The sequence below is a fragment of the Phodopus roborovskii genome, unplaced genomic scaffold, assembly GCF_943737965.1.
Source record: "Phodopus roborovskii unplaced genomic scaffold, PHOROB, whole genome shotgun sequence".
Taxonomy (NCBI): Eukaryota; Metazoa; Chordata; class Mammalia; order Rodentia; family Cricetidae; genus Phodopus; species Phodopus roborovskii.
The window spans coordinates 22,752,432-22,769,147 of record NW_026126540.1 but is presented as its reverse complement, the minus strand read 5'-3'; the positions used below and the strand labels follow the sequence as shown (position 1 = coordinate 22,769,147).

Here is a 16,716-nt window from a genome sequence, read left to right as displayed (position 1 = left end):
AAGATAGGTAGGTAGGGCCACATAGAAAGATCTGTCTCAAAAGGTAGGTATTGTGTGTGAGAAAGAATTGGGCAAGCAATTTAGTTAATTATTGTACCCAGCACAAATTTCTTTTTCCTCAGCACATCAGTCTGAGGATTGAATGGGAGAGGCCATAGACCTGTAAACAAATAATGGTGTCCAAACATCTGCAGAGGCAGATGGACGTATGAGTTCCAGACAGCATGGACTACATGCTGTGCTCCATGACAGCCAAGGCTGCATAGTAAGACCTCTGTCATAATAGCAACAAAGGTAAACCTGTGACAAGAGCTTGTATAAAGAATGCTGCCAGGAGCTGGAGACATGGCTCAGCCGTTAAGAGCACTGACTGCTCTTTCAGAGGACCCACAAGACAGCTAACAACTGTCTGTAGTTCCAAGGTCTGACACTTACACAGACACAAGCAGGCAAACTACCTATGTACGTAAAATAAGAATAAATACATTATTTTAAAAAATAGAGTGCTTCCTTATCTGCTTTCAGAAAGCTCCAGCCTAGACTGAGGGAAAAATTAGGCATGTGTTTTTAGGTTTCCCAGAGGAGGTGTGATGCGGATCAGTTGTTGGAAAGAGAATTGGGAGAAAATAACAAGCAGGAAACTGTTTCTAAAGGGGAAGAAGGCACTCCATCAACTGCTGCTCTGGCTTTTAAGGAAAGGGCTACTTGCCAGGTCATGGTGGCAAATGCCTTTAATCCCAGCACTTGGGAGGCAGAGGCAGGTGGATCTCTGTGACTTCTGGGCCAGCCTGGTCTACAAAGAGAGTTCCAGGACAGGACTGTTACACAGAGAAACCCTGTCTTGGAAAAGAGAAGAAGACAACTAGAAGAAAAATTGCTAAGGGCTGGAGAATGGCTCAGTGGTTAAGAACACTGGTTGTTTTTCCAAATGACCCTAGTTCAAGTCTCAGCACCCACCTGGAGGCTTACAACTGTCTCTACCTCCAGTTCCAGGGATCTGATAGACATTTATTACTCTGCAGGCACCAGGCTTACACTTGGTGCACAGACATTCATAGGACAAAACATTCATACATAATAATAAATATTTTTTTAAAAATAGGTGTTATTAAGACGAAGTCCAAATTTTTAGTGATTTAGTATTGCTAAGGAGTTTAAATGTATTTCTAAAATGGGTACCTTTTAATGACTTTAAGCAAGTTCCCCAGTTCCATGTGGATTACAGAAAATTTACTTGCAGATTGAAAAGAATGAATTGATTGGGAGAATTTGCTTAAGACTTTTGTTTGTTTGTTTGTTTTTCAAGACATGTTTTCAAACCCTGTGGAGCCTGTCCTGGCATTTGCTCTGTAGACCAGGCTGGACTGGAACTCACACAGATCAGACAGTGTCTCTGCAGGTCTGCAGGGATTAAAGGCATGTGCTACCACCACCAGGGTGTGTGTGTTTTGTTTTGCTTTGTTTTGTTTTGGAGACTGTCTATGTAGCTCTGGCTGGACTAGGACTTGATATATAACTCAGGCTGGCCTCAAACTCACAAAGATCCACCTGCCTCTGCCTTCCTGTGCTGGAATGAAAGGCATGCACCACTATGCCCAGCAAAATTTAAAGATTATTAAAAACTTCTAAAACCAGATTAGTGGCACACACTCTTCAAAGGTAGAGGCACGAAGACCAGAAGTTCAAGACCAGCCTGAGTTACAACCCACGTCAAAAACAAAACATAAAACTTTCTGAAATAATTTAGTTGGAGACGCTGAGGGCTTTTCTAAGGCGGTGGCAGTAAGAAGTGGAACAAAGGGAAGAAGCAGAGATGTTTGGCTCTTTTTTGTTTTGTTTTTGAGATAGGGATCCCCTATATTTCTTTGGAGTCTGTCTTGGAACTAGCTCTGTAGACCAGGCTGTCCTTGAACTCATAGAGATCCCCCTGCCTCTGCCTCCAGAGTGCTTGCGCCACCACGCCTGGGGAGATGTTTGGCTCTTAAGGGCCGTAGTATGTTATTTTCATGTTTGTTGACCTGCTTATGCGGATGAACCATTGGCTTAATAGCTAAGATTTCTGTGCCAATTTTGGCATCCTTAGCACACAGTTAGTGAGCAGCATTCGACAAAGGTTGGCTTAATGAATTAGGAATAACCTATACTACGGAAAGTAGTTTACAGGCTCTCAGGATGACAAAGACTCCTAGGAGTGATGAGAAAGAACAAGGATGGGGAAGAAGAGTCTCAAATTTCCCTTCCGTCCCTGGCCTCGGGAGATTCACGGACTGCATTTGCCCCACTGAGTTTCGCGCCTCCAGAAGCCAGCCTGCTCCCCACTCCATCCCGCACCCCTAGGCCACTCCCTCCCTGGGGGTGCGGGCTGCAGTTGAGCCAGCGGCCCGCCCTGCCCGGTCTCGCGCAGCCCTCACCAGGGGGCGCAGCGCCCGCACGTCTGTCGCCTGCACACGCCCCCTGCGCCCGGGGCGCACGCCGGTCGGAAGCTCGACTGCCTGGCTGGGCTCCCAGGGACCAGCGCGCCCGCCATGGCCTTAGACCCGTTGGGGAGGTCCTTCGAGTGAGGGAGGTCATGGAGGAGGAGGCGCGGCCGGCGGCGGGGCCCGGAGAAACGGCGACCCCTGCGCGCGAGACGCCTCCCGCCGCTCCCGCCCAGGCCAGCACGGCCTCAGGTGGGGTCCCGGAGAACGCGCCCGAGCCGAAGAGGCGGCTGCTCGGGACGCTACTGCAGCCGACCGTCAACAAGTTCTCTCTCCGGGTCTTCGGCAGCCACAAAGCGGTGGAAATCGAGCAGGAGAGGGTGAAGTCCGCCGGGGCCTGGATCATCCACCCCTACAGCGACTTCCGGTACGGGGGGCTCAGCGGGGAGGGCGAGGGACACCAGTGCTACCGGCCGGGTGGAGCTGCAGAGTCACCTCCTCCAACTCAGCCTGGGAATTCCTAGGCGGGTTACCCCGAGGTCCTCTATGTTTAGTCAGGTCAGGGAGACACCAGAGAGAATCTCCAGGGACTTTGGTTTCCCCAATGCAGGAACCCACCTGGATCACAGAGACTGCAGGAGTTTGGAAACCTTGCCTCTTCCAGTACTGCTTTCTGGAGGTGTGGGGAATTTTATCATACCCCAAAGCTGGGACCTGAGGGAAAAGCCTAGCTCCGATCTCTTCCCCCCTTTACCCACACCAAGCATTTGCCCAGTTCTGTGGAACAGATTAGGGGTACTGAACTATAAGGGAAGCTGGGAACGCTGGAGAGTGACCAGGGTCAGTCCGGTCCGCAGCTCTGTTTGCTGTCCGTGGTGCTGAAGGCGGGATGAAGCGGGGCGGGGCCGGTACTCAGAACGATTGAGGAGAGCCTGGGCTCGGCCACCGCCCAGGTGTTTCCCATAGAAAAAGGGACAGAGAGTGGGGTGTAGCCATTTCACAGTTCCCTTCAGGCTGTACGTCTACATCAAGGTCGCTAGGGGAGAAAGGCCGCTCTGTCCTTGGGGACGTTGAAGGACAGCTTTTAGATGAAGAATTGAGGTGTGTCTCTGGAGACTGGGAACACAATCGGAGACCCCAGACAGTGTCTTCCATCCTCTGATATCCACCCCCTGTAAATACTCCTCTAGTTCTCATTGCCTTTTCCACTTTTCTTCTTTATTATTTCACTCACACCTGCCGCCTAATTCCCCAGCAGATTTCCTCCCCTCCCCCAGTTCACCCTCAGACATATCCCCAGGAGCCATATCCCCCTCATAGTTGTGTTGCTTCTCAATCCTCTACCACATCACCCGCTGGGCTTGTGACTGCCTGTGAGTCAGGCTGTGAAGATGCTCTGATGGCAAGGCAAACCTTTTCCTCCTCTCTGTCTCCCAGTGCAAGATTTCTCCTCAGCAGCTGTGGAAAGAGAGGAAGAAAGCATCAAGGGTTTGTTCCTGAGTGAAAGCACAAAGTATGAGGGGCTTCCAGGGGTGGGTCTAGACTTAGGAACCACCAAGCTTCCTTCAGGGACTGAAAGGATTTGCAGTCGGAATCAAAAGGGGCTGTGTTTGGGACTTGTGCTGTGATTAGATGTGTCCGAGACCTGAAACCATCATGTGTGTACCAGTGATGCTTTCCTCTGAGAGAAGGTGCCCCCTGTTTCCCTCCTGACCTCCTACCTACACAGCTTCCTCTGAAGCAATGTAGCTTGCCCTTGCCTGTCTCAGCCAGAGTCTCAGCATGCCCAGGCAGCCTAGAGGAGGGAGGAGGGGAGGAGTGCACAGCTCAGGCCATGCTTCCTTGGGATCTCCTAGAGAGTCCTCTTCCAGCACAGTCATCTGAAGTGCTGTGGAGGGGGATGGGCATCCCTGAAAAGCCCAGTTGAGATGAATGCAGGATAGCCTAGTCCCACTCTGGCCATGGATGGCAGTTCCCCCCACCCACAGAGACACAATCCCTGTGCTAGCTGTGTTGGAGAAGAGGAATGGGGTGGGGGAGACTGAGAAGGGCAGAACAGCCTAGACTAGAAATAGACGGAGCTGGAGATGGGAGAGGCAGCCACTTTTTTTAGAAATCTGGAGATAAAGAGTGCATGAGCCATAACAACAGCCACTGTTTATACAGCATTGTCATGCCCATTGTCTCTGCAAAATTACCCAACAGCCCGTGGGATCAATATAGGGTGCTTAGTTTTAAGAATTTATAAAACAATATTAGTGCATTGTATATGGTGTGTGTATTTGTTTAAGTGGGTGGGTGCAGCTGTGCCCATGTTTACTTTTTGAAAGAAAATTAGATTTACTTTATATATATGTATGAGTGTTTTGCCTGCATATATGCCTGTGTATTACATGCAATCAGTGACTGAGGCAGTCAGAGGAGGAGGGAAGATCTCCTGCAAATAGAATTACAGGTGGTTGTGAACTACCATGAGGGTTCTGGGAACTGAACCTGGGACTTTGGTAAGTGCACCAAATGCCTTTAAGCACTGAGCCAGCTCTCCAACCTGTGTGCATGTGTTTTTGTGTGTATGTAGGTGACAGGTGGACACTGGGTCTCTCTCAACTGTTCTTCACTATTTTATTTTTCTTCTTGAGAATATCTCTCACAGAACCCAGAGCTCATTGACTCAAGTAGGTTGTCTGGCCAGCCAGCGAGTTTCGGGACCCACCTGTCTCACCCCTCAAGACTGGGTTACAGGCGTAGCACATTGCAACACTGCACCTTCTTTTTATGTGCCTGCCAGGGATCGAACTCAGTTACTTGTGTTTGCACAGTAGACAGTGTGCCGACTGAACCAGCTCTCCAGCCCTGGCATAGTTTTCTGTTATTGTTGTTTTAGTTAGGAGTATATGGGATTTAACCTACAGCATCATACATGATAGGTAATTTGTTTAAGGACAACCTTCATCTGAGCTCACTTTTAAACTTTTAAAAAACATTTATTTATTTAGAATGAGTGTGTATGTGTACGCGTGTGTGCATTCTCACACACCATGCTGCTTGTAGTCAAAGTACAGTTGCTGGGAATTGGTTCTCCCTTTCTCTATGTGGATTTGAAGGACTAAACTCAGGTTATCAGACTTGGCAACAAGTTCCTTTATCTTCTGAGCCATCTTGCTGGCTTCTTTTTATTTTGAGACAGAGTCTCATTAAGTTGCCCAAGCTGGCCTTGAATTTTCTCTGTATTCCAAATAAACCTTGAACTTGTGATCCCCTGCCTTGGACTTCTAAGTAGCTGGCATTAGGGATTACAGGTCTGTCCAACCAGGCCTAGCAGTTCACAGAGTTTTATAGAGTACGGGTAAATACACTCATATATGTGAGTACCATAAAGCAAGCTCATGTCATAAGTATCATCTTAAGAGGTTGTACATAACCCTATTACAGTATAAGTCCCACTTTGTAATCTCACCTTCTTATCTCAAATCCTCTAGTCTCGCTTTTCATAGGTGAATGAACTGTGCTGGGGATTAAAACTAGATTCTGAAATATGCCAAGGACACAGTTTACCACTCAATTACACCTTTATTCCTATATTCTAATTTTTGTGGTACTGCACATGCCAACAGGACTGACAACCTAATTTCAGTTCCAGAGACCCACATGGTGGAAGGGGGAGTTAATTTCTACAAGTTGTCCTGGGACCTGGATTTTCTTGTTGTGTTTCTCCCCCCCCCCCTTCTTCCTCTCTCTATTTGGGAGCTTTGGGGATTGTTGTAATCTGCCTACTTGGTCTTTTGGACCATTTTTTTTTTTTTTTTTTTTTTTTGTCTCTTGATTCTAACTTGTAAATAAAGAAAATAGTATTAAGCAATAGAAATAATTTCATCATAAAATAGAAAGGCAGTAAGACAAAGCTGTAAAGGTGCTTGCTGCACAGATCTGGTAGTCTGAATTCAACCCCCAGAGATGAGAATGAAATTCACAAACCTCTGACCTCCACATGAACCCTGTATCACTCACACACATACACTAAAAACTGAAAACGTCAATGTAAGGAAAATAGAAAGGCTTAAAAAAATAGTTTCACCACTTTTTTCTGACTCCCAAACCAATACATACTAGTTTAATTTTGTCTGTTTTGGAACTTTGTATACAAGGACTCATCTAATTTGTACCCTATGTCTCTTGCTTCTTTTGCTCAATTTCAAAAATGAGAGATTCAAGGGCTGGAGAGATGGCTCAGTGGTTAAGAGCTCTGGCTGCTCATGCCTTCTGACTAGTGTTCATGGTACTGGTACTGAAATGTACTCTTGCATGTTGCCAGATGAGAAAGGTAAACACCAACCTAGCTACAAACACTTTGCTCTACATGGTGACCTGCCTGTATGATACTTGGATGCAATAGTAACACAAAAGTTGTAGACTAACCAACCACTATCAAGATGGAACCTGTGCCTGACTCTGCTTGGATGGCTAAGAACCTGAGACTACATAGGCTATGAACCTATGGGAAAACAAAATACTATGGTTTTTCTAAAGGAACAAAGTAATAAAATGATTCTTAACAACACCCAACTATACTCATTCTCTTAGTTACTGTTGTATTGCTGTGAAGAGACACTATGACCAAGGAAACTCTTATAAAAGAAACATTTCACTGGGGGCTTGCTTACAGTTTCAGAGGCTTAGACCATTATCATCACAGCAGTGAGTGCCATGTTGGAACAGTAGCTGAGAGCTGCATCATGATTCACAGGTTGAGACACAAAACAAGAAGCTGTGCCTGGCATGGGCTTTTGAGACCTCAAAGCCCACCTCTAGTGACACACTTCCTCCAACAAGGCCACACCTACTGCAAAAAAGCCACACCTCCTAATCTTTCTAATTCTTTCAAGCAGTTCTACTCTCTAGTAATGACCATTCAAATATATGAACCCAAGGGAGCCATTCTTATTCAAACCACTGCATTCATTGGTCATTATCTTGATCAGCCATTATCAGAAAAGCTTTCTCCTGTAGTGTATGGGCCAGGCACAGAGGACCACAACTGGACAATGTGTAGAGAATGAGAGCCCTCAGAATACTCAGTCCTAAATGGGATGTCTTCATCAAATCCCTTCCCTTAGGACTCGGAACTGTGCAAAAGAGGAGGTAGAAAGAGTGTAGGGGCCTGTGGGGATGGGGGACACGGGGCAAGGCCTTCTAGATCCAGCAGGGCTTACTTACATGTGAACTCACCAAGACTGGTAGCATGCATGAGGCCTGCTCAGGTCTAAGCCAGATGGGGTCCCAGAATTGATAGGGGAAGTGGACACAAGCACCCGTCACTACCTCAGAAGCCATCTCCACTTAACAACCTCTCAAAAAGGAAGCATGTCCTCCAATGGTGTCTCACTGGGTTTACAACCCTTAAGAGCAGGAGCAGGACACATGTCAGCCTCAGGTGACCAGCACAAAAAACAACTCAGTGGTATTTTTGGAGGGGGTTTGTCTCAGAGTGCTTTGCTCTGGCATTCTTTATAACCTTACATGTCTTTTCCTTATATATTATGGTTTCCAATTTTATTTTTTATGGATTTTGGTGTGTAAATGTATTTCACATGTGTGTATGTGCTTTTTCTTTGGCATTTTTTTCTGCTTGTTTGTTTTTTCCTATTCTGATTTTTTTTTAAAGTTGCTTTCTAATGAGAGAGAGAAGGAAAGGTATGGATTTGGGTGGGTGAGGAGGAGAGGACGTCCTGGGAGGAGTTGAGGAAGGGGAGCCTTCCTCAGAACGATCAGAATGCTACCCTTGTAGAGGCTCTCAATTTAGTCCCCAGCCCCACATGGTGGCTTACAACTTTGTGTAACTCCAGTTCCTGGGAAACTGATGCTGTTTTCTGGTCTCTGTGAGTCCTGAACACTCATGGTATACTTACATATGTGAGGGCAAAACACCCCACACACAAAACAAAGATAAATCTCTTTTTCTTTTCTTTCAAATGTGAGACCTATCTATGCTGCTATACAGCAGTCCAGGCAGTGGATATATTTACCTTTGTCTTATTTTTTAAATTTTCATTTATTTTTCTGTGTGTATTTGTTTCACTGCATGGATGCCTGCGTACCCTCTGTTTTCCTGGTGCCCTTAGAGCTGCAAGAAGGCATCGGATCACTTGGAACTGGAGTTACAGATGGTTGTGAGCTGCCATGTGGTTGCTTGCTGGGAATTGAACTCAGGTCCTCAGCAAGAGCAGCCAGTGCTCTTAACAGCTGGACTATCTCTCCAGCTCACTCCACTTTCTACTGGTAGATGTTTGAGTTGTTGCCAAATTTAATCCTGTTGTAGCCATTACTAGTTAAATTTCCTAGACAGCATGTTCCTATTGGGTGTTTATAAACAAGGGGACAGAATTGCAGGGAGAACAAATATCTAACTCTTCTAAATAATGCTAACACTCTTTTCCCAAATGGTGGTTCCAGTTTCCACTCTTAGTGGATTTAAGTGACCATTTTGTGATTTTGTATTTTTGACCACTCTTTTTTTTTTTTTTTTTTTAAGATTTATTTATTTATTTATTATGTACAGTGTTCTGCCTGCACATATGCCTGCAGATCAGAAGAGGGCACCAGATCTCATTACAGATGTTTGTGAGCCACCAAGTGGTTGGTGGGAATTGAACTCAGGACCTCCGGGAGAACAGCCAGTGCTCCTAACCTCTGAGTCATCTCCCCCAGCCCCTCTTGAACACTCTTAGCTGTATCAGAGATCTGTTAATCCAGCTGCTGACAGAGTATGACAGGATCTTGCTCTCCATCCTGTACCTGCTTTAGGTTTTACTGGGACCTGATCATGCTGCTGCTGATGGTGGGGAACCTCATAGTACTGCCTGTGGGCATCACTTTCTTCAAGGAGGAGAACTCCCCACCCTGGATCGTCTTCAATGTCCTCTCTGACACTTTCTTCCTGCTGGATCTGGTGCTCAACTTCCGAACTGGCATCGTGGTAGAGGAAGGTGCTGAGATCCTGCTTGCTCCAAGGGCCATCCGCACACGTTACCTACGCACCTGGTTCCTGGTTGACCTGATTTCCTCCATTCCTGTGGATTACATCTTCCTTGTGGTGGAGTTGGAGCCACGGCTAGATGCGGAGGTCTACAAAACAGCTCGGGCCCTGCGTATAGTCAGATTCACCAAGATCCTTAGCCTGCTGCGGCTGCTCCGCCTCTCCCGCCTCATCCGCTACATACACCAATGGGAGGAGGTGGGGTGGGGAGGTGGGCAGGGGAGGTTATCAGACTCTTAGGGGAAGGCACTGTGGGTGGAGTTCTGGTGACTCTATGGGATACGGAACATGGGTAAGGTGAATTCTTTGCAAAGTTGGTAAAGAAGGAGGAGGATTCAGGGAGGATGTCTGGGTGAGGATGGGGATTCAGAGAGGTGGAGCATCTGAGTACACCCAGCGCAGAGCAAACTCTTGGGGTGAGTTGATTCTTGAGTGGAGGATTTGGGTATGGAAAGGAGGGGCCTCTTCGGACCCCGGAGTTCAGTGGCTCAGCGTGTCCTGTGCCATCTCATTGTCTCTCGCATAAGGCGACAGTGTCAGGCGCTCTACCCTTGGTTGGTGTATTTGCCTGCAGTGTGGTTGGCACTAATACGTGTGAAGCACTGAGGGCGGCACCCGCACACAGTGCGCTCCCAGGATGCAGCTGGTTTTTTGGTTTCAGCTTTTTGAGACAGGCTCTCATACTAGAGCCCTGGCTGGCCTTGGCCATCTGACAGTCCTCCTGCCTCAGTTCCTAGGCGCTAGGAATACAGGTGTGAACCACCACGCCCAGAAAGGATCCATTATCTTTAATGCTATTGGAAGAGGAATGCTGGTGTTAACCCTTGTCCTAAAGACATTATACTGTGAATGCCACTTCCCTGTTTTCCCAGGCTGCACCTGGGCTGCTTGTGCAATCCAAGTCGCTGAACCTCAGTCTGAACACTTTTTAGTTCTAGGTACAGAGATGGCTTCCGTCTCTCTACAGAAAAGATGGCCATAGCAGCCACGTGTCATAAAGTCCTATACAAATAAATAATGGTCCCTCATACCTCCACGCCTCACTGGGGATTGGACCTAGGGCCTCACATATGCTAGGCAAGTGCTTTGCCGCTGGGTCATATCCCTAGACCCTTTACTTTTTATTTATTTGTTTTAGGATTATTTTATGTTATTTATACATATGTGTCTGTACTGTATATGTACCTGGTGCCTGTGGAATTAGACTGGAATTGTGAGCCACCACGTGGGTGCTAGAAATCAAACCCAGATCCTCTGGAAGAGCAGCCAATGCTATTAACTGCTGAGTCATCCCTCCAGCCCTTACTTTTTATTTTGAGATAGGATCTTACTAAGTTCCCCAGGCTGGGGGCTGGAGAGATGGCTCAGCAGTTAAGAGCACTGGCTGTACTTCCAGAGGATCCAGGTTCAATTTCTTTTTAATTTCCTTTTACATGCTGGCTCACAACTGTCTGTAACTCTGGTTCAAGGGGATCACACACTCTCTGGCCTTGAAGGTTACCAGGCATGCCTATAATACACAGACATATAAGTAGACAAAACACCCATATACATAAACATTTTTTGTTTTGAGACAGTGTAACCCTCCTCAGTAGACCATGCTGGCCTTGAACTCAGAAATCCACCTGCCTCTGCTTCCTGAATGCTGGCATTAAAGGTATACACCACTGTACTTTACGCAAAGTTTCTTAAAATTTGAAAGAAGACAAAGTTGCCTAGGCTGGCTTTAAACTTCTGATCCTCCTGCCTCAGTTTCTCTAGTAGCAAGGGTTACAGGCACTTGAAACCAGGCCAGGTTAATAGCTTTGTTTTTGTCTTTAATTCAGAGAGACTGACCAGGAGACAAGGTTCAAGGGGGCTCTGCGGGGCTGGCACTGGGGGAACCAAGCAAAGAGGGGTTCCTAAACACAGCGGCGCTTCCCTGGACTCCTCAGATCTTCCACATGACCTATGACCTGGCCAGTGCGGTGGTTCGAATCTTCAACCTCATTGGGATGATGCTGCTGCTCTGTCACTGGGACGGCTGCCTGCAGTTCCTGGTCCCTATGCTGCAGGACTTCCCTTCCGACTGCTGGGTCTCCATGAACCACATGGTGGTGAGAAGCCCCCAGCTCTGCTTCGCCTGGGTCTCTTAAGGGCTCTTCTGCCTGAACAACAGGGCTAACCCGAGGGAGGAGGAGGTGGGAGATGATCCAGAAAGATGGTAGGAGGAGATAGCACTGGGGGAGGGCAAGGGCAAGAAACCTAGAAAGAGGAAGCGCTTGTGTTTGGAAGGAGTAGGCGGGAGGAGGAAACCTAGACAAAAGCAAAGGTCCCCGCGCAGAAGAAGCCCCTTTGCTTTGGGAACTCCACACACTAATCAAGCGATTGCTGAGAGGAAGGGCTGAAGTAAAAGAAATAGGCAGGTGGAGAGTGAAACTCCAAGGGGCCTATGCCCTGTTCTGCAATATACTCTGTCCCCCAGAACCACTCGTGGGGCCGCCAGTATTCTCACGCCCTGTTCAAGGCCATGAGTCACATGCTGTGCATTGGCTACGGGCAGCAGGCACCATTAGGCATGCCTGACGTCTGGCTCACCATGCTCAGCATGATTGTGGGTGCCACGTGCTATGCCATGTTCATCGGTCACGCCACTGCACTCATCCAGTCCCTGGACTCTTCCCGGCGACAGTACCAGGAAAAGGTCAGTAGGGACAAGAGAGGGAAGGGGCGGGGCGTGGAGAAGTGCTAGGGATTGTGTCCTGGTGGGCCTCTATGTCCTCTCCTACCTCGTGTTCATTTGCCCCATACTCCTGTGTGAAGTGCTTCCGGGTCTGTCCCTACACCTCTGTCCTTGGACCCCTGCTCTGTTCGCATTTGGGTTTTTCTGTAAGTGCTGCCTTCCCTGTATCTACCATTGTCCACATGTCCTTCCTGGCTCTGAGAACACCTGCCTGTGTGTACCATATTATCACCTGTGGGTCAAACGTGCCTGTGGCTTTCTGTACCCCCCCCCAGCACCCCATTGTTTTGGCCCCGTGTCTCCACGTCCTCTTCCTCCTGGCAACTGGTGTTGCCCTCTTCAGTACAAGCAGGTGGAGCAGTACATGTCCTTCCACAAGCTGCCAGCTGACACACGGCAGCGTATCCACGAGTACTACGAGCACCGCTACCAGGGCAAGATGTTCGATGAAGAGAGCATCCTGGGGGAGCTGAGCGAGCCACTGCGGGAGGTGGGGCCGGGCTGGACCTTGTCGGGAGGGCTCTTCAAGGATCTGGGCTTTCCGGAGGTGCTGCCTGGGCTACACGGGAGTGCTTATCATGTGCTCCTGTAGGGACTGAGGTCTAAGATGGCCCCGTGGGAGGACAAGTATTTGAGGGGAGATGGCTTTCTGTGGAAGGTCTTATGGTAGTGAAGGCTGTATGAAAAGTGCCTGCAGGGTGCCCCGGTGGAAAGGTTCTGAAGGCAGGGAGGTCCCCAGACCCACTGTAGCATCCCCATCCATTGGATGGGGTTTCTGGAGACAGATGAGCTTGATGGGGGCATCTTCCAGCAGGGGGCAAAGCCTGTCTGATAGGCCCCTCCTATGTCCAGGAGATTATTAACTTCACCTGCCGGGGCCTGGTGGCCCACATGCCGCTGTTTGCTCATGCTGACCCCAGCTTCGTCACCGCAGTACTCACCAAGCTCCGTTTTGAGGTCTTCCAGCCAGGGGACCTGGTGGTGCGTGAGGGCTCCGTGGGCAGGAAGATGTACTTCATCCAGCATGGGCTGCTCAGTGTGCTGGCACGGGGCGCCCGGGACACTCGCCTCACTGACGGATCCTACTTTGGGGGTCAGCAGGCTTCGGGGAAGGTGGGGGGTCATGAGCATTGGACAGCATGCAGTTGCTCCCTAGGATCAGGGTCCCACCTGTTTGTGCTGCAGAATCAGTCACAGAACAGCCCTTCCCCAGACCTTCTCAGTGAGTCTCTGAGCTGGGCTGAGGCTCTCTATTTTATTTTGATTGATTGATTGAGCCAGGTCTCTATTAGTAGCTCTGGCTGTCCTGGAACTTGCTCTGTAGACCAGGCTGACCTCATACTTACAGAGGTCCACCTGCCTCTGCCTCCCAAGTGCTGGGGTCAAAAGTGTGCAGCCACCGCACCTGGCAGTTGCTTTTTTTATTTTCTTCTCACGGGAATCCAGTGCATGGCCAGGCTGTAAGCTACTGGGCCAACAGCCCAGTGGGATTATTAGCTGACACGATGCAAGAGTCTTGTGAGTTGAGGGAAAGCTAGGGATGAAGCAGAGCTGTCCCACAGACTTAGGCTTTGTGGAGCTTCCAAAGACACAGCCTGTGGCAGTGGGCGACGCACTGCCAGCTGATACCCAAAGTGTCTTGAGGCTCATACGACCTACCAGCCACCTAGCCAGCCACCACCTTCAAGCATCTTGTCAGTTGTGCGTTGTGTCCATTCAGCCTGCTTTTTCTTCTCCTCTTTAATCAGGGCAGGGGGTAGAGTAGGGTACACCCTGGGATGGAGCAATAGGACTGGGGTTGGAGTTAATGTGGAACAGAGTAACTGAGAGCATCTGGGGCTGGCAGACCTGTTTGTTGGCTTTTGGAGAGAATGAAAAAGTCGGGGAGTAGCCTTCCAGATGTGCAGGTCTGGAGACAGTGGTTGGAGCAGTTAGGTAATCATTAATATCTCCCAAGTCTAGCGAAAATCTGAGAGTGCTGGGTTAGCTGCTGCAGGCCTAGTGGGAGGGAGCTCTGTGGACAGGGGCCTGAGCCTCTCCCTAACTTTTGCAGAGATCTGCCTACTGACCCGAGGCCGGCGAACCGCCAGTGTAAGGGCCGACACCTATTGTCGCCTCTACTCACTCAGCGTGGACCACTTCAATGCGGTGCTTGAGGAGTTCCCAATGATGCGCAGGGCTTTTGAGACTGTGGCCATGGACCGGCTTCGCCGCATTGGTGAGGCCTGTTTACTCTGTCTGCTCTGGGTCTGGGCTGGGTGTCTCCTCATTTCCATAGCAAGGAGCCGAGCTCTAGTGCTTTGGCATTGCGTCCCAACCCGCCAGTCCCAGTCCATGCCTCCAGAGGGTTTCGGTGTTGTTACTAGTCTTACCTCTGGCAAGCCATAGCAATGGATACATCTCCCCAGACCTCCATTCCCCAAGTCCTCCTTAATACCTGTCCTTAACCTCAGCTTTTTGATTGATGCCACCTTCCAGCTTCTGTTGCCCAGTATTCTATATCTACTTCTGACTACCCATCCCCTACCCGTCATACTCCCCCACACCCTGCTTTCCAACTTCCACCTTAGATCCTTTTCCTTTCCTAACTTCTTGGTCCTGGAACAACTTGTAGGCAAAAAGAATTCGATATTGCAGCGGAAGCGCTCTGAGCCCAGTCCAGGCAGCGGCGGCGGCGTCATGGAGCAGCATTTGGTACAACACGACAGAGACATGGCTCGTGGTGTTAGGGGCCTGGCTCCTGGCACAGGAGCTCGGCTCAGTGGAAAGCCAGTGCTGTGGGAGCCACTGGTGCATGCACCTCTGCAGGCAGCTGCTGTGACCTCCAACGTGGCCATAGCCCTGACTCACCAGCGAGGCCCTCTGCCCCTCTCCCCTGACTCCCCAGTGGCCCTCCTTGCTAGATCTGCTAGACGCTCAGCAGGCTCCCCAGCCTCCCCACTGGTGCCTGTCCGAGCAGGTCCTCTGCTGGCCCGAGGACCCTGGGCGTCCACCTCCCGACTGCCTGCTCCACCTGCCAGAACCCTCCATGCCAGTCTATCCCGGGCAGGGCGTTCTCAGGTGTCCCTGCTGGGCCCTCCCCCAGGAGGAGGTGGTAGGAGGCTAGGACCTCGGGGCCGCCCACTCTCTGCCTCTCAACCTTCTCTGCCTCAGCGAGCAACAGGTGATGGCTCTCCTGGGCGCAAAGGCTCTGGAAGTGAGCGCCTGCCCCCCTCGGGGCTCCTGGCTAAGCCTCCAGGGACAGCCCAGCTACCCAGGCCATCAGTGCCTGAACCAGTTACCCCCAGGGGTCCCCAAATTTCTGCCAACATGTGAAATCCTAGGTTACACTGGCCTTAGCTATTGGTGTGCAATGGTGCACACATTGGTGTGCAATGATGTGTGCCTGAGGGTAGAAATGCCTTGGGGAAGACTGACAGGATCTAAAATACTACCCTTTACTGCCATGAAGCTGTTCTGTATCCTCAGCTCAAGCAGCTGCAGCCTGTTAATCCTAATCATATACCCATTTGTCGTAGGTACCCAGTGCCTACCATGCTCAAGGCATTGTGCTAGGTACTGTGTGTCTCCACTGCCAAGTAGAAGTGACTCAAAGCCCTCTTACTAGGGTGTCCCCAGGCCACCATCCTGCCAGGTGCAGGCATGGGCCCACAACCCCGCCTTTACGAAACACAGATTTACTAGCAGCCACCATCACTGCCAACTAGATGGCTGTTTCCCTGTCAGTGACCCAGCGGGTTCTGCCCAGTGTGTCTTATCTTCCTGTCCCCTTCATCATAGCTGGTACCGTCAATTATCTATTACAGCCAACAGATGTCCAGGGTCCTGAGTGTGAACATATACCCTCTTCCTACCACCTGTGGGCCCTCCTCGTCTTCGTCTAGCGAGAACACCCGTCTGCCCGCCGTAGCGTACCCTCCCTCCACAGCTCCTGTGTGGTAGCACTGCCTTTGTAAGCTAGAAGCTGCTCTTCACTGTGCACCCTGCTTCAGTGGTACTGCCCTTAAAGCTAAGGGATACTTGGCGCCTCCTTACTAACTATACCAGCCTAGCTCCCCCCTGGTGGGGGGCAAGGGGCTGAATCCTCATGTGACCTTTTATCTTCCCTCTTTGTCTTATTTATTCAGTCATTTATCAATTTTATTTATTCATTTGCTAATTTGACTTGTTCATTTTGTTACTCATTCTTCTGTCTGTCCTCCCCACCTCCTGGTAGGGAGGCTGAGGGACAGGAGGACACCTTTGCGGTCCTTGCACAATCCCACAGCGGCAGTACTCTCCGTACTGAGGTAGTGGGAAGAGGGTGACAGGTTGACGGAGGGCTGCACCCTGGTTTCTTCCCCTCTCATCAGGGGCTGCTGTTGGTTCAGAAGAGGTGTGCCTGGGGTCTCCAAACCTAGGGAGGGCAGACCAGCAGCACCCCTGATTCCTCAGGGACAAGAGCGCCCTCTGTCCTACACTGTAGCATTGAATCGCGGAGGCAGAGCAACAAACAACACATCTTCTCTCCTGGGTGGGGGGATTCTGGAATTTTTGGCCTGTGG

General features: G+C 49.7%; 1 protein-coding gene across 1 annotated transcript; it reads left to right on the top strand.

The window, feature by feature from the left end:
• Positions 1-2,371: 2,371 nt before the first annotated feature.
• Hcn3 (hyperpolarization activated cyclic nucleotide gated potassium channel 3) lies at positions 2,372-15,525 on the top strand. The gene is made up of 8 exons (XM_051199051.1): positions 2,372-2,844; positions 9,219-9,648; positions 11,385-11,546; positions 11,915-12,133; positions 12,516-12,662; positions 13,025-13,265; positions 14,226-14,390; positions 14,787-15,525. Exons 1-8 carry the CDS (start codon positions 2,570-2,572, stop codon positions 15,485-15,487), a joined length of 2,340 nt encoding a protein of 779 aa, XP_051055008.1. The 5' UTR covers positions 2,372-2,569; the 3' UTR covers positions 15,488-15,525.
• The last annotated feature ends 1,191 nt before the right edge of the window (positions 15,526-16,716 follow it).

What these genes read in the sequence shown, in the direction of transcription:
- Hcn3 (XM_051199051.1), top strand. Translation starts at nt 2,570, where the DNA reads ATGGAGGAGGAGGCGCGGCCGGCGGCGGGGCCCGGAGAAACGGCGACC. An exon ending in TGAGCGAGCCACTGCGGGAG is followed by an intron (nt 12,663 to 13,024) that starts GTGGGGCCGGGC and finishes TCCTATGTCCAG; the next exon opens with GAGATTATTAACTTCACCTG. An exon ending in TGACGGATCCTACTTTGGGG is followed by an intron (nt 13,266 to 14,225) that starts GTCAGCAGGCTT and finishes TAACTTTTGCAG; the next exon opens with AGATCTGCCTACTGACCCGA.